Below are 23,949 nucleotides of genomic sequence, written 5' to 3' on the forward strand. Positions count from 1 at the left end.
CGTAAGATAATAACGCTGTCACTACCCCAAAAATCAAACAAGCAGAAGAGTATTGAGAGTTACCTGTCCGCAGGATTACCCCACCGTTGTTAATCCATCATAAATATAGAATTTGTTAGACTGATTATATAACCTTTGTCACACGTGCTGTCGTCTTGCCGGCATTTTGACCACTACTGCGCCTGCGCAATTTGAGGGGCGTCGCTGATGCTATTTACGTTCTGTGATGTGTTTGTCGACATTCAACAGGGCTTGATGTGTATAGTTGATAATAAACAATAAAATATTCAGTAGTGACTTCATGAGACACAATTTCGTGGATTAAATTATCAAATTGTGAATATTTTTAATTGAAAAAATGTCTTCGACTGTGGGACGTGACGATAAAAACAGAAATGGAAGTTCCAGCAAGGTTAGTTCACGCTTAATAGACATGAATTACGTTTACAAGTAAATTTCTCTATTTTATTTGATTGCAATGTTTAATTACTTCGGAAGAAAATCCTCGAGGAATTGAAGAACAAATTTATACCCTTAATAATGATAATATGAGCACTATTGGATGAATATTGTTTGTCAAAAAGTTAACCATCAAATTCATGTGCTCAACAATAATTTATAAATTATTTAGTATAATAAATGTTATGTTATCTCCTCTCCACCTACCTTTCCTCCATTCTTCGGTGACCTTGAAAAAATTCTCAAAATTTCCAGCGTAAGTACGATAGAGTAAAAGAATCCAGCAGTTCTGACTCTGACGACTACGTACCGTACATTCCGGTGAAGGAGCGAAAGAAGCAGCAGCTTATGAAGTTGGGACGTCTCCGCCATATCAAAGAGGAAGGTCTAGCAGGGAAAAGTAGTAGTGAAAACGAGCGAGACAGGGAAGAGAATGAGGACGACGATGGCCAAGTCTGGGGGAGAAAATCCAACATATCGCTGCTCGATCAGCACACAGAGCTCAAGAGAATGGCGGAAGCGAAGAAGGAGAGTGCCCTTGAGAAACAGTTGAAGGAAGAGGAGAAAATTCTGGAGAGCGTCGCCGAGAACAAAGCGCTCATGGGTGTGGCTGAGTTGGCCAAGGGCATTCAGTACGAGGATCCAATAAAGACAAGTTGGCGTCCCCCCAGGATAATTCTGTCAGCGGGACCAGAGAGGTCAGAAAAAATTAGGAGAAAACTTCGGATTCTGGCTGAGGGGGAAGACGTGCCTACACCTCTCACCAGCTTCAAACAGATGAAACTCCATCGAGGGATCATTCATGGGCTTGAGAAGAAGGGCATCACCAAACCCACGCCTATTCAAGTTCAGGGGATACCTACTGTTCTGTCGGGAAGGGACATGATCGGAATCGCCTTTACGGGCAGTGGAAAAACCCTGGTGTTTGTTCTACCACTGATTATGTTTTGCCTAGAGCAGGAAGTGGGTATGCCGTTTATGCCGAATGAAGGTCCCTATGGGCTTATCATATGCCCGTCGAGGGAACTTGCCAAACAGACCTTTGACATCGTTCAACATTACACCAACAGTTTGAGGGCAGAGGGTTGTCCAGAGATCAGGAGCTGCTTGGCGATTGGGGGAGTTCCACCTGCTGAATCCTTGAAGGTTATTGGAAGGGGTGTGCATATCATGGTGGCGACGCCGGGGAGACTCATGGATATGTTGGGAAAGAAGACTGTGAAACTTGATGTCTGCAGGTAAAATTTTAATATGAATTCATGAGTCGTGGTGAATTTTTCACTGATAAATTGAATGAAATTCCAATTCCGTAATAAATACATAAAATAAAAGAGTGTAAATTAATTTCTCAATACATCAGTGAAAAAATCATAAAAATCTAACATTCTCAGGTATCTCTGCATGGACGAAGCTGACAGGATGATAGACATGGGCTTCGAGGAGGACGTCCGAACGATCTTCTCATTCTTCCGTGGTCAGCGACAATCCCTTCTGTTCTCTGCAACAATGCCGAAGAAAATCCAGAACTTTGCGAGGTCTGCCCTCGTCAAACCCGTGACGATAAACGTCGGTAGAGCTGGTGCTGCCTCGATGAACGTCATACAGGAGGTTGACTACGTCAAGCAGGAGGCGAAAATTGTCTACCTGCTGGAGTGCCTCCAGAAGACACCACCACCGGTGCTGATATTCGCGGAGAAGAAACAGGACGTTGACGCCATTCATGAGTATCTTTTGCTGAAGGGAGTCGAAGCAGTCGCCATCCACGGGGGTAAGGACCAGGAGGAGCGTTCGAGGTCTGTCGAGGCCTTTCGAAAGGCCAAGAAGGACGTACTTGTGGCCACTGACGTCGCCTCCAAGGGACTCGACTTTGCCGATGTGCAGCACGTCATCAACTATGATATGCCTGACGACGTCGAGAACTACGTTCATCGAATCGGTCGTACCGGACGCTCAGGCAAAACTGGCATCGCCACCACCTTCATCAACAAATCCAATGATGAGTCTGTTCTGCTCGATCTCAAGCACCTGCTCATGGAGGCTAAGCAGAAGGTACCGCCGTTCCTACTGGAGCTTTGCTCGGAGAACGAGAAGTATCTGAATCTTGGGGATGAGAGAGGATGCAGCTACTGCGGTGGTCTTGGCCACAGGATTACTGAGTGCCCCAAATTGGAGGCCATTCAGAATAAACAGGCTTCCAATATTGGACGGAGGGATTACCTTGCTAGTAATGCCGCGGATTATTAAGGGGAATGGGGGAATTAGGTATTGGAAGAGTGAAACGATAATTGGATGCTATTATCGTGAATCATTAGGGGGCACCGATTATTGGGGCTTAAATTTCTCCTCCGCTTCATATATTTGTAGAAATTAGGATGAAGATTTCTTTCTTCGTTTCGTTGAAAGAGGGAGAAGGGATTACGTGTCGATGCAACACAAACGGAAAAAATTATGTAAACAATTATGTAAATGAATGTTAAGGTATATTTATTGTATTTTTATAATTCTAATTTAAGTGAATTAAAGTGGATAAGGTTACTGTACAGGATGCAAATAAATTGTTAGAAAAATTTATCAATGAACAATTATTTAATTTACCTCATTAATACATTACGTTATTTATACAAAGCCCGTGCAAAAATACAGCCAAACAATTCTTTTACATATGTATATTGTTGTATGTAGTAATATATAATCTGCATTTTGTTGGTAGTTATTGTTTATCTCTCGGATCATGAAGTTTGGACGAAAACACTTTTGATGTAGGAAGCAGTTCTATGTACAGTTTTTTCACACGTGTAAAAACAATTCAGTTCCTAAGTTTATTGCACACGATGCGTTACTTTTTTTTCTTTTGTTTAGTCAATATTTACATAATAGACGATTTTAATTGATATAATGGAACTAGCAATGTCATTAACTAGTGCAATTCCCCGATTATCGATTATTCCTGCTGTTCGGCTACACAGCATGGAGTGGAAAGCGTATCAAAGCAATTTTGCACACCAGAGTTGTGGCGGAATCTCGGTCACCTCGGCAGTGCGTTGAGTAGTTACAGTATTTATTACATCTGGCGTTGGCACATATCACAATAATTAACACTTCATTTCGCTTACTTAATTCATTTGAGGGGGGGAGGGTTGTTCTGAGTTTTTTAAATCGCAGACTGTTGTGGGGAGATTGGGAAATTAATGGGCTGTAAAAGGCTTTTTGTTTTTCGAAGAATTGTTGAACTTCTAGAGAAAATAAATTACCTGGTGAGCTATTGTTAATAATTTAATCATCTACAGGGCAAATGAAAAGTAATATTTTTTTCACGAATTATTTCACTTGAAAAGTAGAGTTTCAAACCCATTACAACAGTCTCGGATTTTCAAAACTCACAACAGACTCCCCTTAACTACCCTACGATCAATCTAAAGAGTTAAATTCAACAAAATCCACAGACTCACTCGTCTGGGAGGATGTACTGAGTTTATCGGAAGACGAAAGACTCGCCTTGGAATAGAGTTGCAATTAAAATGATTAATAACATTGAGGTAATCACAGTTAATGTATGTTATACGGTGAGTATCACGGCCATTGCACCGTCGGTTAATTGGTAATTACGTACGTGTAATAAAACGGGGGGCGGACATTCTCCGCGGATCGAGTCGAGGAGATAGACTAGTATACATTTTTTTTCAGATCATTGGCCATTGCAGGAGAAGCAAAGGAGCCAATTTTTAATTTAACAAATGTTAAGAATTTTTCATTAGTTATCGGAATGTTTACGAGATGTCTTCAACACATGCTATAACAATTGCTTTATCGTATTTTTCATTATCTCGTAAAGTATTAGTTTCGAAATTAAATGCCGAATGTTCGAAGTCTATGAAATTGTTAAAAGAAATTAAACACGATGTGGATCCTTTACTTCTCCAGGAAGTACTGGAGTCGACTCGAATCGTTCTACCACACGAAAAAAATTCTTCTTATGGAAAAAGATGAAAAGAAAGCACATATCTTCACTCTCGTGCGAAAAAATCCGCAGAATTCCCCGAACATTCCGCAGGAAACTTCAGGAAGAATTCGGTAGAATATTTTTCACACCTCCAGTATTTTTTTTTACCTTTCCTCAAGCCCTCCTCAGCCCCATCTCCCAGAGTAAATGACTACTCTTCCTCCTCCTCCCCTAAACGACTGAAACATCCCCCGAAATACCCAAAATACCCAAAATTTTCCCCTAGTTATCCCCCCCCCCTTCCTCCCAAATCGAAAAATCACTCAGAAAAGAGAAATTCACTTTCAGAAAGTAGCACCTCAAGATCGGAGGGCACAGTATGAATATCAGAATTGGCAGCATTGGAAGACTCCATTGGCACACCGTTATTGCCCCCACAACTCCCCTGCTTGCTCCCTATCCTAAATTTCTCCTTCTTATTAGAAGTTCTCACAAGTACAGCTGTCCTCGGTGGATTACGACTATGAACACGTTGATTACTCGATTGTCCAATTTTTTCAGCTTTTCTCAGTCTAACAGAGAATTTGAATGGCGGTTTGTAGACTATTTGAAGACGTACCCGATCATTCTTGGTGTCCCTGGCGAAGGCGGCAGTGGTGCGATTGGCCTGTTCGACTCGTCTCCTGGGTTTGGCGATGGCAGGGAGACGATTTCCACTGGTCAAACCATTAGTTAGGCCGGCAGGTGTTGACTTACTTTTTGTCAGTGGTTCCACTCGGCAATGGGAGGATGAGGCCAGTAGCCAGGATCTCACTTTGCTCTTTGGATCGGCATTATCAGCCACCACAACATTGTCAACCTTATCAACCTTATCAGCTTGAGCCTGTGAATAGTCAATGACTTCCTTGCTCTTTCGTTTTTTCATATTTTTCACCTGTTTGGTGACAATCTTGGGTCCTCCTTCATCAGCTGTCTCTGTCACTGGAACAGTAGCTTCAGGGGATCCTATTGCTGGTCCACTGTGAAGTGGTGACTGCTCCACCAAGACCTTGCGACCCGCCTCCTCGATAAATATCGGCGCCACTCGTTTTTTCTTCTTCTTCTTCTTCTTCTGAAGCATATTCTTTTTACTCACTTTCTTATTACCATTGGGATGGACACTCTTCACTGTCTTATCGTTTCTACCAGCGTGCTGCTTGACGTGGTGACGTTTCTCACGTACTTTTCTACTTAATGGAAGTTTAGCGCGCACCACTGGTGGGTGAACTGTCACACCCTCGGTACCTTCAGGCGGCAGTCTCACTGTTTCCGTTGTCGAACTGTGAATTATCGTCACTGACTTGAGTTTCTGATCCGGACGTTTGCCCAGGTAACGGATGCTCGCCATCTAAAGGTAAAAGGGGGTCAGAATAGGGGGTTTTAAGCTAGTGGGTACTAATCGATTATTCTATTTTAGATTTTTAGGAGACGTCGGGGTACGGGAATTCTAGGGTCACTTACTTTTCTCACAGATCTCCTTGGGGACTTTTTTACAGTGTGTCTGACGTGGTGAAATTAAATAAATCATATGAATAATTAAGAACTCAGGACAAATAATTTCTTGGGGGAATAATTAAGGGGGTGAAATGGTGGCAGTTTCGTGTTCTGTTATCAATTACCCGAAAAAAATTTCGGGATTTTTTAAAGACATAGTTTACAGTTTTAAACGTATTCACATTTGATTGGCAATTTGTTAACATCCGTTCATTCGATATCTTCAAAAATAATTTATCAACTTTCCCAAAATATTCAATCACCCTCTGCCACAACTTTTCCAAAGAAAAACCACGAATAGAACGGAATAAATAATTAGAACTGAAAAATGAAAATAATTGAAGACTACTCACGAGAAGTGATATGGTCCCCAGAATAAGTAGAGCAACGGCATACCAGTGCTCAGCGACCCATCGTCTAAACGTGGCAAGACTCTCATCTGAGAGTAACAATTTACGTAGAGTTGCCAGTGGTCCGCTGGGATCAACTTCCCTGCATTTCTGAAATACGTCGCAGTAGCCATTATAATCATTGCAAGGTGTACCGGGCTTGGCAAATTTATCCGGTATATCGTACGGAGGTGAATTCCAGTCGAACGACGAGCTGTATCAATAATTCAAGGTAATCGATGAGTCAGAGTGAAAATCAGTGTCTTAGAGTAATTGGAAAATTAATGGGCTTACAGGCACGGTTGATTTTCACCAGGCAGACGACAGCACAACTCGCATGCTTTTGTGGCTGGATCGTTGGGACCTGGTATGCACTGACAAGATTCTAGACCGAAGGCCAAGCAAATACTTCCGGTGCATTCCTGGGAGGCAGAGGAAATTATTCACTGGTTTATCCCCTTTTCCAAAATTCAAACTGAGGGTTTCTTAACTGGATAATAATTTTAGTCTTAGGATTCTCTGGTGGAGTGTAGATAAGGTAAGTTAATTGATCTCCAGCGCTAATTTTTCTGACGAGAATTTAAAGCTCTGAATTGTTTTCTTAAGACTAAAAATGATAAAATTGCATGTGACTAAAAAATAATATGGATGAAGCACTAGCTGACAAAAAAACAAAATTGGAAACTCACCCCCATGAAGCACACAAACTCCTCATTACAAATAGTCTTATTGGGTTTATTGATGGATGGAGGACAGTGTGGAGTTCTGCCATCGCAGAAGCTAGCGTCTCTGCATCCATTGTCCTCCCTGCACTTGTCCCCAAACCTGAGTTTGCACTCATTTGTACAGCAAGGTCCCTGACTGGGACTGCACGTGGCCCTGGGGGTGAGTGTACAGGGTTTTCCCTCAGCAGGTGGATATCTCCTCTGTGGAAAACAACAGGTATCCCTGCAATCCTCCTCCCATCCACAATCGCATTCCTCTCCATCCTCAACAACTCCATTTCCACAAAGCGATGCCTGTGGCTCCGTAAAGCAGCCCTTCGGCGATCTTGCTTTGGTGTTCAATACCGGATTTATGGCGTTCAAACTGCACGGACTGAAGCGATTATTGTTGCGTTTATCTCCACTCGTGGCACGTGCAAACATTATAAAGTTTCCGTCTTCACCACCGGGTGTACACTGCTCAGGGTCGTGCTAGTAAAAGGGAACTGAGTTTAATTAAAAGTTAATTGATCAAAGTTTGAAAGAGCTTGGGCACTCACTGGTGATCCAAAATTATGGCCAATCTCGTGCGCCAGTGTCACATGGGAAACAGCAGGTGGCACGTGCTTTCCATAGTTCAGTAGCGTTACGATACCTGTGTTCAGGGATTTCATACTCCCACGATAATGCTGGGGGATTCGGTTAATATTAGATTGTTTTTTGGGGTGAATGAAATGATTCGGGGGAGATTAAACCGGGTTCTCCGACGTGTCGAGGATATTTCGCTATTAAATACGTTTACAGTATTTTCCGGTGATAGATAAAGTTCAGGGAATTGTTGGAACTTTCAATTAGAAAGTAACTCCTGGGAATTTTATTTTGGTTTTAATTTTTCAATTATTTTATGAACTTTTTCTCAGTCACCCGAAAGTTGCTGTAAGAATTTTGCCAAAAAGTCGTCTCTTGAAACAAAGGTCCCCTTGTTCGATCTCCTCCCAAGGGTCTAATTAAGATCAAAACCCCCGAAGAAAACTCACCCCATTCTTCTCGCAAACGCCACCAGCATTTTTCAAATCGCCAGTCCATGCGAGTCCCAAAGTCCCCATTTCAAAATCCCGATAGGTAAACATGTACGCCAAGCAAAAGGCATCGTAGTCTTCCTCTGTAAGGATCCAATCAGGAAAAACAAAAACATTACGCCCCTATAACTTCATCAACTCCTCCCCCACATCGCCATTGTCCTCGATAATTGATTGAATCCCCAATAATTACCTGAGAAAAGTTCCAGAAACTTTTCAACCCCGTAATTCCCTGGGAAGCGATAGTTGGGGTCCTTGAGTGCTTCGGCGTTGTGCACTTTGACGCGTTTTATCATGAAACTTATATTATCGGGTCTGCCGTCTTGATTGAAGTCAGTGTGTTTGTAGATTGAGTTGACTCGTTGAACGTGCCTCGTCATGACTTCGATGCAAGCCTCCTCGGTGGCGTAGCGCGAGAAAAATTGATGATCCGCTTGGAGATAGAGCATGCAGGTGGTCTTTCGGGGATCGACTGTCGCTCGTTTGTGGAGGTGTCTGGTTATTCGATTTCTGTCGATTGTCAGCGCTGTGTAACTGCTCTTTTTTCCTGGTAGACATTTTTATTGACAAAAGTAGATGAGAGGAAAATTGAAGCATGAAAAATCTGTCATATGGGCGATCGAATCGCACATATTTCGAAGGACAAATATACTTTAATTGAGAAGTGTTGATTGAGATTTCTCCTATTCAGACGACTTTAATAGGCTTTAAATGCCGACTAATGGTCTTTAAATAACCGCGACATATAACTGTCATTTAGATTAAATTTTTCATAAAAAAAAATGACGCGAAAAATCGTCAAAATGGAACCCATAAACTTTAAACCACAAAAGTCATAAATCAAATCAACGATAATGTGAAGCGTTATTTTTCCATGCGCTATATTTTCATTTACGACGACAGAAAATACGTAATATAAAGTCCGAACTACCTTCTCTCGAGTAATAGCCCCCATAATTTCTGATTCTGTGGTCCTGTAGTTGCTCGAAATACGGCTCGAACGAGTCCCCATAATCATTCCCGCGCACTTCCTGCTGATCTTCCCTCAAATTGCTCAAGCTCATATTTCCGAGATGCAAGCTTTGACTCGCACAGCGCTTTGAGGACTTGGGATTGACGACGTCCGAGGCTCGATACGCTATCGTGTGATAAGCTGGTGATGTATCGATCTCTTCGTCTTCTTCCACTCGATTAGCCAAACTTCTCGACAAGTACCTACTCGTCGGCTCGAAATAGTACTCCTCGAGTTGGGTTGATACCGAACCGTCGAAGAGACCGTCAGCGGTAACGATTCCCTCCACCACAGCGTTCTCATCCTCTGGAGATTATTCAGATTTTAATTGGATGCATTCAGATAAATTATGCATTCCGATTGAGTGAAAGTGCATTTGAATTTTCTGTTCATTTTCACAGTTTTTGTTGGAAATTATAATTTCACTGTAATGGAGTCGTATATTTTATCAATAAAATTTGTTTAATTATGTGAAATGAATAGTCCGTTAATTTCCCCACAAATTTATGCTAAAAGAATTAAGAGATAAATTGCAAATAAATAAATATCGCTCGACGTTTTGCGGATTATGTTAATGATATTAATACCTTCGATCGTGCCAACGTAGGAGTGTAGAGTGTCGAAGGGAATTGGCCCATCGGTGCCCTCGAACACAGCGTCTTTTGCGAAAATCCTGGTGTCTCGTATGAGGTGCATTGTAAATTTTCTAAGCGGAAAAAATGATTTAATCCAACAGGAAAGTTCGAATTCCATTCTATTGAATCATATTTCACCCAAGAGCTGGTGAATTGTGAATTCCACAACGTCCCTAAACTTCCCTACATTTCTCTTTTAAGACGACGAGCTGTTTTAAACTCGTTCAATTATTCCGGGAAAATGATTTTTTAAAATTAATCTTTAAAGTCTTCGCCCGAGTTCGAATGAGTTTCACCTCATTCTAAGCTCATAAAAGCTACTTTAAAATTTGTTCCGAGTTTGGGAAATTCTATTCAGAGGCTTTAAAGTTACCAAAGATTAAAAGTAGTTGATTCTATTCACATTTATTCCTCAAGTTCGGAACTTTATTTAGTCTTTGTAAATATTTTCGAGAACAATCTCACTTGAGTTTCATTTTCTTTTCATTTCATCAAAAATGAAGCGGATAAAGTGCAAAAATCGTCGTGAAAATCGGATAAGCACTAATTCCAAGGACATTTGCGTCAACGAAGCCATAAAACGATTGACGATGGCTTCATTCGCTTCATTATTTCTATTTTGCATTCACCTCCCACGTGACCCACATTATCACTTGAAACGTAGGGAAATACCCATATGCGTGAAGAAATGTTATCTTTGAATTTGGTTAAAAGCCACTTTTGTGGAGTGCGCCGAGGCCAAGACATTCCTTTTGGAATTGCAAATTGCTAGTCGCGAGCATTTTAAAACTAATCTCCACGTGACAATTCTGACGGGAATAAATACTAATTGGTATTTCCGAAAAAATAATTTTAATAAAAAAAGAGCGAATTTTTCAGTCAATCAAAATACTGCGATTAATTATGAAAAAATCCTGGAAATGTCAGTCCCAAAAATTTCATCCCTCAGATACGTCGACAGTTCCCTCCAAAAATCCCCAATGAGACCCACCTATCAAGGGCATGAAGGCTGAGCACAAGGGCCTGTTCCCTCTCCCCATCGGCGGCTCTCCGGACCCTCCCCCTGTGCTCCCTGAGGACCCTAGGATCGTACCAAGCGGGCCCATAATGCCCAATATATGTTCGTTTGACAATGCCTAGAAAAAAAAAAAACAAACAGCTCAAGGTACAACTGCCACCCCCCCCCCCCACAGTCCCCGACGTAACATCCTGAACTGACCTTCGTGCGGCGGTAGGGGATGCAGCGGCCACGCGTCTATCAATACGACAAAGAGGATCGCGAGGGCCCATTGACTCGTTGGGACTGCGTACATCGCGATAAGTCCCCGGGGCCCCGCAAACCTCGTTCAGTGGCGTATCACGAGTGTCTAGTGCCCCCAGATCCTAATGTCCAGTTGCACCACAAGATTTCAGGCAGGTCCAGGCCCATACGTGTCACATCGTTGATCAGTCGCATCACTCTTCGACAATCAGATAAACAGTAGAATAAAAACGTCCCTCCCAGGACAACCATTATCAGTTAAAATTATATTTAACTTTGTTATGCACATCACCTTATGCAACACAACTGCACGTGCCTTTCATCAATTTGTTACATAAATAAAACACTGAGATTTATCGAACAAATGTAACACATTGGATAAGACTGGTGTAACGAGGGGGAATGCCTGTCCATCAGGAACTCGATTATATATATTTTTTTTTTCACCACTGAATTTCCATCACCAGAGGGTTAACGCGTGGAAAAACGAGATGAATCATAACCGATTGGATAGATATGGCATCGCTGTATAAAACCGGAATTGCTGAGGTAGGCGGTTGGTACAGGTAGACACAAAGTAAAATGAGGAAAAAAAAACCCCTCCCCAGGATTGATTGATGCAAAAACGGATGTACATGAGGAGGACAACAAAACAATTAATTTATATCCGGAAACAACTGGAGGATAATATCATCATCACCTACCTGTTTGAGGCACCCACCGACGAGGCTATTGTTACTGTCCTTAATACTTCCACTCTCTCGTCCTAGAGTTTAATTCCACCCAACGTGTCTTTCGTCATCACTGGATTACCATTAAATTTAATTTCATTGAACTCTTTGTCCCCACTGGGGATATCTGTCGTCACGTGGAGGACTCCATGTGTAACACAAGGAGCACGAGTGGAAACACTGGTCCGGTTAATCACTCGAGGATGAATTAATAAAAACAAACAATGGAGTAGACGCTGAGAGAGGTGTTCAGTGGAACGCGTCTCGTCGAGCCTTCGTCTACTTCACTTCTGTTTCACCGATGTTTCTGTTTTGTTGGTTAACGGACTGAGAGGGGTGAGGACAGAGGGGGGGATAGGTGAACGGGTGGTGGAAATGGTGAACGAGACTCATCCGAGGACAACGACTCCCTCCATCCTACCACCACCGTCATCGCAGGGGTTTTCCGTTTCTTTTATCACAGCAGTTGGAATATATCTGTCGCAGTCTGGGTCGACTGGTGGCGTTGGACGACTCCCGAGGCGGAGGGACAGGACTGACACGGCATCGAGTTCGATCCACCCCGACAACAGAATCCTAGGACGGTGGGGGTATCATCCCCGTGGACTCGGTGGGAAATGGCAGGGGAGGAAACTCTGCGGAGACTGCATGAGGAGTTACAGACGTTTCTTGACCTTTTTATTGGGGAGGTGATTGGTGGAATTGGGGTGCGCATGGTCGATGGGGTGGAATGAGGAGGGGATGCATGTGAGGAGTTTTTCGAGGGTGGAGGGAGCCTCGCGAGGTAGGGGTCTCGGTTAATGGGGGGGAAGGACGAGGGGAGGGCTTGATCATTTTTGGAGGTTTCTATGGAGGTCGGTGACGTGTGGGCGATGTTAATGACCTGAGTCAAGGGATGATAACAGTCGCTCATTGATGAGTGTATGTCCATTTTGATGTTATCAGGTGTGGGTAGGATTGTGTATGGTAAAGTCCTGGAGAACGACGAAGGGCGACGATCGAGTAGTGGAGAGGGAAAACGAGATGAGTTGACCTGTCTCTGAGCTGAGTTTTTGAGCAATAGCTGCGAATCTAGGAGGATAGGAAAATTTTTGTCATGACATTTGTTGTGGTAACCAATTCCCTCGACAAAAAATTGTCATAAAAATGTTGATACCTTCCCTGGATGTCAAGGGATTCATCAAAAAATCAGGAACAGTCAAGAGTGACTTACCTAGTTTTACAAATCGTAAACCTCAGATATTTTTTAGCGTACCACAGATTGTCATTGGATTGCAACCGACTAAGCTTCAACAATATTTCACACCACTGGCTAATTATTGTCTCCCCTCAGCTGTTTATCTCGTCACGCGGGCTTTTTAAATCCATCACTGAATTCTTGACTCAACCGTCGAAGCAGAACTCTGAATTATCGTCGTCACCATGTGCCAAGGGTATTCACGGAATTCCCACAGTTTTGGAGTTGACGCTTGAACCACTGGCGACGCTGCAGACTCCAAAAGCCCTCCTCGGAGCCTTCCCCACCCCCTTCAGTCTGTCGAAATATACATCGGGTAGCAGCTGACTCGCTTCAACCAGAAGTTGACTTTTTCATTCTGGAGCCCATTGTTTTTTTTCAACAGAAACACTGAGTTATTTTATTGGAGCTATTGTTGACGGCTGTTATTTGTTTATCATCGAGTGATCATGGCCGCCGGTGTCATTGGGGCATGCAGAGTCACGGGGCCGGTGATTGGAAAAACAAATCTGCCGATCTTGACGGCCACTCGGTACACATTATCACAATCATCCTATTTTTACTTCTCCTTATTTTTGTTTTGTGTGTGGATTGAATAACCATGGTTCGCGGCTTTTAATTATTTCACAAGGGGCCTTTGCAGTTGAATGGATTCGCCTGTTCAATTTATTTATTTATTTCTGGAGAGACTTCCTCTCAGAGGGGCTTGCAAGTGGCCATCGCTCGAGGGGCTCGAGCCAAATTAAATTGAATGTTCTCTTCACGGAACAATATTGGACTGACGGATGCACGATAGGGTTTGTATATCTGGGAGATGAATGTCCTGGAGGAAAACATGTGATGGAGTGAATAGCCAGATTTATTAAAAAATTTCTTCCGTTCAATGAATACTCTACAATTCCACATTAGTCTCGTGAATAAATAAATTAACTTTCCAAATGCTTTTTTTCTGATTCTCCCAGATTTGTGAGTAGAACGTCATCATGTCAGGAGAGCGAGGGCTGGCTGAGCAAACTCGGTGTCCGCAGGATGGAACCCACCAAGGAGTCACACTCTCGTATGCTCTCCGACAAAGAGGTCATTTATGCGCTGCACACGCATAACATCCGACCCGACTCATACGACAAATATATCAAGAATTAGTAACTACTAATTATCACTTATCTATCAATCTAGCGACTAATGGAATGATTTTTCTTACCGTCAATGTTTGTTGGTGATTGTTGGATATTGCAGCAAAGAAAACGTCGACCTGATTCACTCGAAGAAAGGCGAGTTGAATCACGAACTGGTGGCTTCCTGGACGGTCGAGGTCGGCGATCTTGATCAGGCGATACATCTTTGGCAGTACACTGGGGGGTACTCGAAAATTGATCATGCACAGTTGCATTTATCGCAGGACGAGGTACAATTATTGCAGGGATAGTTTGCAAGATATTTTAAATAGACAAAGTTCTCAATATATGCTCAGATCTATTAAATATTCTGCAATCTTGTCTCATAATAGTCTGTATTTTTTCTCTCGGCGCATTGCAGTCTTATCAGCGATTACTCAAGGAGCGTGGCAATTATCTTCGTTCTCGACATCTCCAGTATCTCCTGGCATTTAGCTTCTGGCCGCAAATCGTTAACCGAGCAGGACCAAATATTTACGAAATACGTAGCTACCGACTCAGACCTGGCACAATGATCGAGTGGGGAAATAACTGGGCTAGAGCCATTAATCACAGGAGAAATAATGACGAGCCTTTTGCTGGGTATTTTTCCCAGATCGGGAGATTGTATAATGTTCATCACATCTGGTGTGAGTTGATATTTCTATACTTTCCAAATTAACACATGAAATTGCTATTCAAGAAGTGATTTTGACTGAACCATTTTTTAAATATTTTAAACTTTTCTGTTGAACCCATTTGATAGAAAAAATTGTTTTTTTACTTCTTTTATAAAGATTTTAATTTTTATCTTGATTTCTCTCTCGTAAAATGGCGAAAAATTGCAAAATAAAAAAATTAGAAAAAAGTGGGGTCAATTCTCAAAGCACTGACATTGAAATAATAATTCCCAGGCTACAAGGATCTCCAATCAAGAAAAGAGACACGCGAGAGCGCCTGGCGTTCCCCAGGTTGGGACGAGTGTGTCGCCTACACAGTTCCTCTTATCCGAGAGATGCACTGTCGCATTCTCCGCCCCACGTCCTTCTCCCCCACCCAATAAACTCAAAATAAAGAAAGACGATTGAAGAAAGAAACACAAAGAAAACGTCAATTTAATTTGTAAAGTGCCATCAGGCATCATTTTTTTTCTCGAAGTCTACCTTCTCTTTTGTTGAAAACCTTTGGAAATTGATTTACGTTTATTTTATATATGTATAAATGGATAGAAATTGATTAATCTTGTATCATCGTTGTTGATAATAAAAGATATGTACGGGAAGACTTGTATAAAATATGTAATAAATATTGTTACTCATTCATTTGATTATCTTTTCGTTGCTCAAAACAGGATTTCTCAAATGCTCAGAGCCAATACAAAACATTTCTAATGTTTCTTCCATATATTTATCCCTAGTTAATTCAAAATGCAAAATAACATTTTCCATGACGAGATTTTTTTTTTACTTTTTCTTATCACTGCGAATTTTAATCGTTGCAAACAATTTTTTAATGCTCTTGCCATGCTGTTTGGTATGTAGCCCGGTAATCTGTTACCGTTGTCAGCGTGGATTGCCCAGTGCCCGGAATGTCCACGAATTCAGCTGGTGAAATCAATCGTTCGTTAATTAAAACTATCTACTAATGTGGATGTCTTGCAGTTTTGAACGTTTTTTGGCTTCATATTTATTTAAAAATCTGATCAATGTTGCGCGAAGAAACCAGACGGTTTCACAGATCCATTTAAATTCTTAACGTCAAAGTGAAAAAATTAGAATGTTGTTACCAAGTCGGTGAATTACCGATTTTAATTTAATTATTACAAGAAAAATTCAAATCAATATAAATTGACATGGCATGTATTTGTCGTCTTGCTATTTGAAAATTTGGAATGTCATAATTTTTATCCCGAATTAAACTCAGTGTCGCATTCAAAATCTTCCCCCAAAAATCTCAACGCTGCAGAACGTCCACTAGAGGTAATTCTCCCTACGCAACAGAATAAAAAGGGCTGTCCCCGGAAAAAAGTCCTCTCACATGCGCTCTGACCTACAAACACCGACGAACAAGCTCTCTCTGTTTAAACCCCTTGAGGATAGCAAAGTGCAATATTAATTATTAATCGTACTATCGTTAGAATATTATTATTGTTTTTGCTGATAATATTATCATATTATTATCATATCGTTAATTACTTTTTGCTTTTTATCTTTCACTTAATGGAACTGTATTTAATCTATTAATAGTTGATTGATATATACTCGCAGGAATTACTTATAATACAAACAAATGTCATTCTCGTGGTAATCAACACAACTGGAGTTGACCAATTATTTTGGTCACTAGTTACTCTTCCTAATTAAATCATTTTTTTACCTAAAACGCTGTCTGACCTCTCAAAACGTTTATCATCAATCGGTGAATCAATTAATCCCATCTTTTGCGTATAAAATTGTCGGTAGACACTATGTACACGACGCTTGACGACAACATTGAGATTCAGATGATTGTTGTTATAATAATTTTTTTTTTCTTTTAATTTTGTCAAGTAACATCACAGCATATTAAAAGAAAAAATAGGGAATTATTGAACAGAAGATTGAGTAATAAAAAAGAATTTTGTAGCCTAATGTGCTCGTTATTGAACACTGATTACAATTAAGCGTAAAAATTTTCATTCGTTAAATTACCGAGCCCACGACTTAGTGTATTGCACCTCAGTGTAATTCCAATTGTTACGTGAATTATGGTTGTAATTCATGATGGCACAATGTGGCATTACAACAATACATCGATGAGTTATTCTCGCTTATGATTAAAGTATTCAATGGAAATTTGTGACAATGTGGTGATCAAAATTGGAAAGTATTATTTTTTTTCCTCATTTGTGATTGGTTCAGTAATGAAGTGGCAAAGTCCAAGGTTTTTTTTCCTATTTTGATTTTTTTGTTTCAAAACAACGAGCGATAACATCGATTAACTATTGGGCATTTAATTGTTCAGATTGTTTAAAAATTCGCGAGGAATGCTGATCTGTAAAGAGAAAGTCAAGAAATTTTTTAAATTTAAAATAAAAAAAAATTGTCTGTAAGATCACTCGTTCTCGACGTTTTTATCCAGAACAATGAACTCGGGTATTTGAAGTTACTTTTCCCCTCACCACTTCACTAATGACTACCTCAGTTACAAGACTTGGTGCGGATCGAAAATTATGGGAGCGAACGAGGTGGCGCAAATCAACTGATTCTCGATTATTCGACTACGTGAACACAAATTATACAAGGGAGTGATCTCGAAGCAGATGATGGCCAGATAATGGATCCCATTGTGGTCGTCGGAGTCTGTCTCTCTTCATTTCGTCTCAATTTTTATGGATTCATTTCACTGTTGGCGAGGAAAGAGCGGGGGTAATTTATTAAAAGGAAGGTCATTTGTTCTCAATGGAGGACTCGACAGGATACTACACACGTACACAATTACGCTAGCGTTCTCATACAGAGACTTTTTCTTTCTTTTCAATGGATAATGAATCTTGCGGTGAGTTTGTCAATGTTAACTCCAGTGGTGAAATGGTAAAGAGCAGATTGTTGTGTAAATATATTTGAAACTAGTTGTTATGGGAAGAAATGTCAGTAGACCTCTTTGTAAGAAACTATCATTAATTATTTTCTGACATTTTACCTCAATTCAGGAGTTTTCAGGGTATTGGCTGCATTACGTCGAATATTTTTATTCAGCAATTGCAAGCTCGAAAAATATTCATTTTGCAAATATCTCTAAGACCAAAAATTCATGGTTTTTCCAATTGCTTCATCACGATTCATTAACTCGGTTTAAAAAGGTCATCTGAAATTTCTACCTCACTCCACAAATATTCACAGAAGAATCCCCAAATGTATTTAAAATTCATCTTCGTTTTACCAATTAACTACTGACTCGAGTTTCTATATAAAAAAAATAAACTAAAGAAATAATAGTAATTAGTCCCACTGTACTATCGACTCATTGTAGTGCACGAGTCGTTGTTGAACGTGTGGCCGTATTAGGTATATTGACGATTATTGTAATTAAAGACTATTTGGAGGAAATGATGTGGAGCTATTGCTGTGGGCTAGACTCAGCATTGAACCACTGAGGCTCTCGTCGTCCGGGTAAGACTCTTTAGATGCTTCGGCAATTGCTAGAGCACTGAAATAAAAAAGAAAAGTAATGAAAAATATTTGGAAAATTCCCGGAAGCGATGGACGTGTCGCACTATTTTTTCAAATGAAAATCAATGTAAATTAATTGAACTGATAGTTACCTAAAGCCAATTCTCGCACTCTCCTCGTCAAATTGTTGTACCTCACGTTCCTGTCTCTCATGCAACAAACGTATTCTCTCGCTACGTTCTTGAAGGAATTCCTGAGTCTCTAGTTCCATTTTTTGTTCGAGGAGAGCCCGTCTCACTGATACACGATCCTCTAATTCACGTCGTTCACGGTTACGCTGAGCCTCGGCCTGCATTTTGTTTTTCGACTGATATGCCATCAATATCTCTAGTTCATAATTGAGCCTCTCCTAATAAATAAATAAAAATAATTTCCATTAAGATCGCTGTAAGAGGCGAAGCGAAGTAAATTAACTATTTTCCACCAAATGAACAATTACCTTAAGATGATGGCATTCGACCTCCTGTGATTCGTCTAATCTGATGCTCTGTTTCTGTAACATCTCCGCGATGCTCTGCTCATACTGATCCCCGAGTAATGCCAACTTTCGCCTCTGCTCCTCCTTCAATTTCTTAATAACCGACTTCTGCTCGTCCTTGGGCGTCGTCTGGAGTATCTGGGCCTTGAGGGCCTTGTACTGACGCGTCTGTATTTTGCAGGTCTCCCTGAACTGTTTCCTAATCTGCATTTCCTTCTGCTTCAAACTCTTGGGCTGTTGCTTCAGTTCAAGGGCATGTTTTTTTCGCAGATCGCGTTCAGCTCGCTGCATATACTCCTGCTGATTGCAAAGCTCGGTGGCATGTTGCCGCTGTATTTGCTCCTCTCTCAGCGAATGCACCGCTCTCTGCTGTCTGTACTCCAATTCCTGGGTTTTCTCGTGATGTCTCAGCAGCATCGCGTGCGCCTGCTCCAACTGTTGTTGGCGTTTATTGAGTTCCTGGATAACAAGAGATTTTTTAAATTGATAATGAGGAATGTTATGGAGAAAATGAGCGGCTAGAGAGGGATTTATGAAGAGCTCATAACGTTTTTCATACCGCGAAATAAAATGAAATGAAATCAATTTTTTATTTTCCACAAAAATCTGAATAATGAAAAACCTTCTGTCAAACTCCATCCAATGCTATGCCAAACTCACCTCACGCAGGAGCTCCTGCTCGAGACTATGAAAAATGAGGAATTTTTTTCTCCGAAACTTTCGTATCTCCAAATCAAGATATTCTCTCTGTCCCCTAGCAAGTCGCTGCTCTTCCTGCGCCTCCATCTGCCGAAGATTATCCTTCTGGCTCTGGAGTGTAGCATCCCGTTGGCGTTTGGGTGTTACTTCATCCTGAGAGAGCTCCTTTTTCCACCTCTCCTTGTACGCCTTGTACTCACGTTTCTGCTGTGTCTCCAACGCCTTTCGATCCGCATCCTGCCTGCTGACGATCTCCTTCTGGAGTTTTTTCTCAGCATTTTGATTCTGCTTCAATTTCCTCTCAAGCTCCTGCAAATGCCTGAACTGCAGTTTCTCGAGGTCCTTGCTAAACTGCTGGAGAAGTGTCTCGTACTCCTTGTCCAGCAGTTGCTTGTGTGACTCCACTTCCATTTTACATCGCTCCTCGAGCTTGACAAGAGCTCCCTGATGTTCCCTCCTCATTCTCTTGTACCCAGACATCTGCTCATGCATCTCCTCCTGCATGTGCTCCTTCTGTTGTTTAGTAACAATCGACGTTGTTCTTATTGTTGCAAAATTATTGGCACCGTGCTCCAGTAAATTGGCAGTGACACCGGCTGATATTTTGTGGCGATTCCTCGCTGAGCCTGAGGAATAGTCATTGGCCTCGTTCGCGTTCGGCAGTGGTAGACTATTGGTCGAGGAACTTTGGGAACTCGCTGACACACCCATCGAGTGAATTGAGTGCTCTGATGTTATTGAGTTACTCTTGCTACTGTCACCACCTGTTTGCTCGTCTGGAGTGTCATCGGCATCGCCAACTTGACTCTCACTCTCGCACGCATCTATCATCAGGATTTTCTTCATTTTACGGTAGTTCAGGTTGTCCACTTCACGAACTGCTCCTTTTGTACGCTGAATCAGGTCGATCAGGACTTGGGGGGAACGTGTTTTTGTTACGAATCCATGCGACAATAACTCCCCAGATGATGGCCTATCATTAGGACTCTTCGTCAAACAGACTTCCACGAAGTTTCCAAAAACATCAGACCAGTCTGGGGAATTTAACGTTGGTGTATCATTCTGAGCAATATGATACAGCGCACTCATAGCATTCATGTTGAAATACGGTGGCTTCCTCTCCGCTGTGAAAGGAAAAACAATCATTAATGGGAAGAAAAAAATTATTCCCATAATCTCTCAACATTGTGATAACAAGCAGGAAGTTAAGATGGATAAAAAGGAACTGGAAAAATGAAGAATGAAGTAAAAAAAATTAAACAATACTCTACCCAATTCTATACACGTGATTCCTAACGACCAGACATCGACTTTGCCATCGTACTGTCCCTCGTCCATGGCCAGAATAACTTCTGGTGCCATCCAGTATGGTGTCCCCACGAAACTGTTGGCCGGGCAGTTTATGCTGGCGGAGCCAAAGTCAGCGAGTTTGACAGTGCCGTTTTCAGTCAACAGTATATTTCCAGCTTTGACATCACGATGTATTCTGCCAAGAGAGTGGAGGTAGTGCAAGCCACGCAGTACACCCTCACAAATTGCTGCTATTTCGGCCTCTTTTAGCGCTCGTTTGTGTACTTCAATGATATCGGAGGCTGAGCCAACACAATACTCCATAACAAGCTGGAAAGTTATTAAGCATTCAGTGAGACCAAATGTACATTTTTCATGTGAGAAGTTGATTGTTGAACCGTGCAAACTTCACCCATTTTTTGATTATATGAAGCAAATCTTACCCATGCTGTATGATCCCTAAGATAACAGCCCTTATACTCAATAGTATTAGGATGGTTCAGCTGTCTCAAGAATCTTATCTCCTTGAGTATGTCGTGCCACTTATCGACAGTCTGCTTTCCCAAATAGGTCATTTTCTTGATGGCAACGATTTCGTTGGTGAGTAGGCATCGTGCATAATAAACAGCCCCAAAGCTTCCATGCCCTATTTCCCTGAGATCCTCGAATATGTTCTCAGGATCGTAGTTGCCAAAGAGCTCGGCAACCTCGGGATCCTTGAGACTACCAGGCCTGGGTATAGCAGGCATTTTGGCTGTATCGGATTCACCCAAATGTCTATTATCTTTTTCAAGATTAATTGGCTCCACCCCACCACCGAGTGAATTCCTTTACTCTCTTCTCATGTGTTCTACTTTGGTTTCCCTGTCAGTCCATCATCCGCTCTGTCCTAGTCCCTCGTCACTCTGGAATCCCTAGGAACATTTCCACTGAAATAATCACTGGTGGTCAAAGTTGCAGAGGTAGAATAGCCAATTATTCGCTTGTTAAACTTGAAATTATCTCGATAACGGTCGATCTCTGGAAAAAATGTCACGAGATATTTTTTCCAACTGAGAAAATTTTCTGCAAAAAATGTATTATCCAATTTTCGTCTAGAATCACTCGTTAACAAGATAACTGCACAGTTGTAAACAATAGGAAATGGGACTTCGGAAAGGGGTGATAACAAAGTCCCCTTTTAATGGTCGATAACTCGAGATCCGCAGAGTGGAATTCACTGATTTTTCCCGAATTTAATACGACATTTGATCCGTTCCAACCGTAACATTTGTTAAAAAAATATCGAGCTCTTGATAAGGTTTCACTGATCCGCTACTAAATTCGATTCCCCTCAAGGAGGTAGTAATTTTTGTTAAACTGTACAGTTTGGTCACGTCATTCCTAGGAATGTCGTGACACATATCCTGGAGTGACTGTGGTTAAAAAATATACAGAAGAGAGCGAAAATTGTGTGGAAAATGTAATCAGTTTGGTCACTAACGATTGTCATCGTAAAAAATATGTCATTTTAAAATCGAATGAAAATGAATAAATAATAGCATTGCTTTCATTCGTATATGGTTAGCCCTGAAGAGAAAGAAATTAGAGAAGTAATTGAAATAAAGACATTGAATTTTCATAATAGTTTAATTCACTGAATTGAAAAAATCTAAAAGTCAGTTCGTCTCAGAGGAAAATTTTTGAGAAAAAATCATCGAAAACTTCCCCTGTCAGATCCTTTCAATTCCATGTAATCGCAGGCCCAACCCTTATCTACAAAAAACAATTAAAGCTAATAATCTCGTCTCAACGTTCCTCAATTATTCCCTTCGCCTCTGTTATTCAAGCCCTTCAATTCCCCCAAAGGCCCAAATAATCGAATCCTCTCCACAAAAAAAATCCAAAACTCTCACACCAAAGCTACTCGGAATTCTCCAAAAACGCCAATCAAATTCGATCTTCAAGGTTCCAGCTCTTCCCCAAGGAATCCAGAAAAAATCAAAACCTCATCATCTCCTTCCCACCTTCCTCTGTTATTCCCTTTCCTGCAATTCTCCCAAATACCCAACACTTGCGTGCAATAAACTTCACGTTTCCCTCTCCCACCCGGAATAAAAACCCTCACAAATTCCCCTCACCTTCACCCTCTTCTCATCAATCAATAACCCAATCAAGCCCCATGCCAATCCCAACATCATCTACTCGATTGATACCTCGATAATAATCCACTGAACTTGAAGTCAAAACTCTTTTTTTCACTCAACTTATATTCACCTACAAAATGGCGATAACGTGAGCTGAGACATGCGCGCGCGGATTGTCTGGTCGGGATGATAGGTTTGGTCCTACCCTTTCACGGGCAAACATAGACAGAAAACATCAGTCATTTTTTTTATGGCCCCTTTTCCCGATTTCTTTCTCTTGGTATGCAACATCAAGGGAACAATTGCGACGTCATTCCCACTCTTCAGGGCTCATTATCTATTTTTCTCACGAAACTATCGACAACTTGAGGGAAATTCTCTTACTCTCACCGTATATGTATCTGTTATGCATGTACACGCCCTGACGAAACGTGAACACGAAATCGTTCACACACTCCTCCGAGCACAAATCACCAACACTTTGTTTCGCTTTTCCGGAGATAATTGTTGGTGACGAGGAGCTGCGATCCGCGGGGATGATTGTTTGCAGCCGGATGCACAATATGGATTATGGAATGGGGATGGTGTATTTGTGTACATGTAGCTAGCTTTGATACGTCATTTGGATGGCGAGAGGTGTTAGGGTTTGGGGCTTTGATGTCGTCGTGATGAGGATTCGGAAAGGAGCCGAGGAGATGCGACCGAACGGGTGGCGGGGATGTTTATTTATTGAGAGGAATGTTGAAGACCTACCGATTGACTCACGACACTTGGGACCATATGCAAAAAATGTGTATTTTCGGTGGTTGCTGGGTGACAACGAGGGGGAGCCAGCGGTGCTCGAGGAGCTGCTGACACTTGCGGTGAGTGGAGGAAGAACGATTGTTCATTTTTTATTATTTTTATTTTTTTCTTTGGATCGAAGGAACAGAATCCTGGACTCTTTATGCTATTTATTGTACTTCTAGTGAAAGGTTTTCGTAAGTTTCCAGGTTTAATAAGGTATTTATT

The 23,949-nt window shown here is 41.4% G+C and overlaps 4 protein-coding genes across 12 annotated transcripts; 2 read left to right on the forward strand and 2 right to left on the reverse strand.

Annotated features, from left to right (window-relative positions):
* The first annotated feature begins 181 nt into the window (after positions 1-181).
* On the forward strand, positions 182-3,030 carry LOC135168825 (ATP-dependent RNA helicase abstrakt). Its single transcript, XM_064133387.1, has 3 exons — positions 182-412; positions 715-1,697; positions 1,851-3,030. The coding sequence occupies exons 1-3, from the start codon at positions 359-361 to the stop codon at positions 2,701-2,703; spliced, it is 1,890 nt and encodes a 629-aa protein (XP_063989457.1). The 5' UTR covers positions 182-358; the 3' UTR covers positions 2,704-3,030.
* Positions 3,027-12,160, reverse strand: LOC135168803 (disintegrin and metalloproteinase domain-containing protein 10-like). Of its 2 annotated transcripts, XM_064133341.1 has the most exons (13): positions 11,717-12,160; positions 10,971-11,211; positions 10,743-10,887; positions 9,704-9,822; positions 9,036-9,422; positions 8,298-8,651; positions 8,063-8,187; positions 7,586-7,714; positions 7,011-7,517; positions 6,616-6,743; positions 6,286-6,535; positions 5,900-5,939; positions 5,521-5,786 (listed from the first exon to the last, which is right to left on the reverse strand). In XM_064133341.1, the coding sequence occupies exons 2-13, from the start codon at positions 11,062-11,064 to the stop codon at positions 5,686-5,688; spliced, it is 2,379 nt and encodes a 792-aa protein (XP_063989411.1). In that variant the 5' UTR covers positions 11,065-11,211; positions 11,717-12,160; the 3' UTR covers positions 5,521-5,685. The 2 variants fall into 2 exon arrangements, with proteins under 2 accessions (XP_063989410.1, XP_063989411.1); XM_064133340.1 differs by lacking the exon at positions 5,900-5,939 and having other exon boundaries at positions 3,027-5,786.
* Positions 12,161-13,276: 1,116 nt separating this feature from the next.
* On the forward strand, positions 13,277-15,456 carry LOC135168866 (protein NipSnap). Its single transcript, XM_064133469.1, has 5 exons — positions 13,277-13,512; positions 13,943-14,122; positions 14,217-14,385; positions 14,517-14,784; positions 15,049-15,456. The coding sequence occupies exons 1-5, from the start codon at positions 13,430-13,432 to the stop codon at positions 15,195-15,197; spliced, it is 849 nt and encodes a 282-aa protein (XP_063989539.1). The 5' UTR covers positions 13,277-13,429; the 3' UTR covers positions 15,198-15,456.
* LOC135168811 (serine/threonine-protein kinase Tao) lies at positions 15,059-23,775 on the reverse strand. Of its 8 annotated transcripts, none has more exons than XM_064133355.1 (7): positions 23,692-23,775; positions 21,256-21,726; positions 20,794-21,142; positions 19,484-20,646; positions 18,785-19,282; positions 18,438-18,694; positions 15,059-18,322 (listed from the first exon to the last, which is right to left on the reverse strand). In XM_064133355.1, the coding sequence occupies exons 2-7, from the start codon at positions 21,559-21,561 to the stop codon at positions 18,202-18,204; spliced, it is 2,694 nt and encodes an 897-aa protein (XP_063989425.1). In that variant the 5' UTR covers positions 21,562-21,726; positions 23,692-23,775; the 3' UTR covers positions 15,059-18,201. The 8 variants fall into 8 exon arrangements, with proteins under 8 accessions (XP_063989425.1, XP_063989430.1, XP_063989426.1 ...); XM_064133360.1 differs by having other exon boundaries at positions 21,256-21,717; positions 23,692-23,740; XM_064133356.1 differs by lacking the exon at positions 23,692-23,775 and adding an exon at positions 23,329-23,470 and having other exon boundaries at positions 21,256-21,832.
* Positions 23,776-23,949: the final 174 nt, after the last annotated feature.

Source organism: Diachasmimorpha longicaudata, chromosome 13, assembly GCF_034640455.1.
Source record: "Diachasmimorpha longicaudata isolate KC_UGA_2023 chromosome 13, iyDiaLong2, whole genome shotgun sequence".
Lineage (NCBI taxonomy): Eukaryota > Metazoa > Arthropoda > Insecta > Hymenoptera > Braconidae > Diachasmimorpha > Diachasmimorpha longicaudata.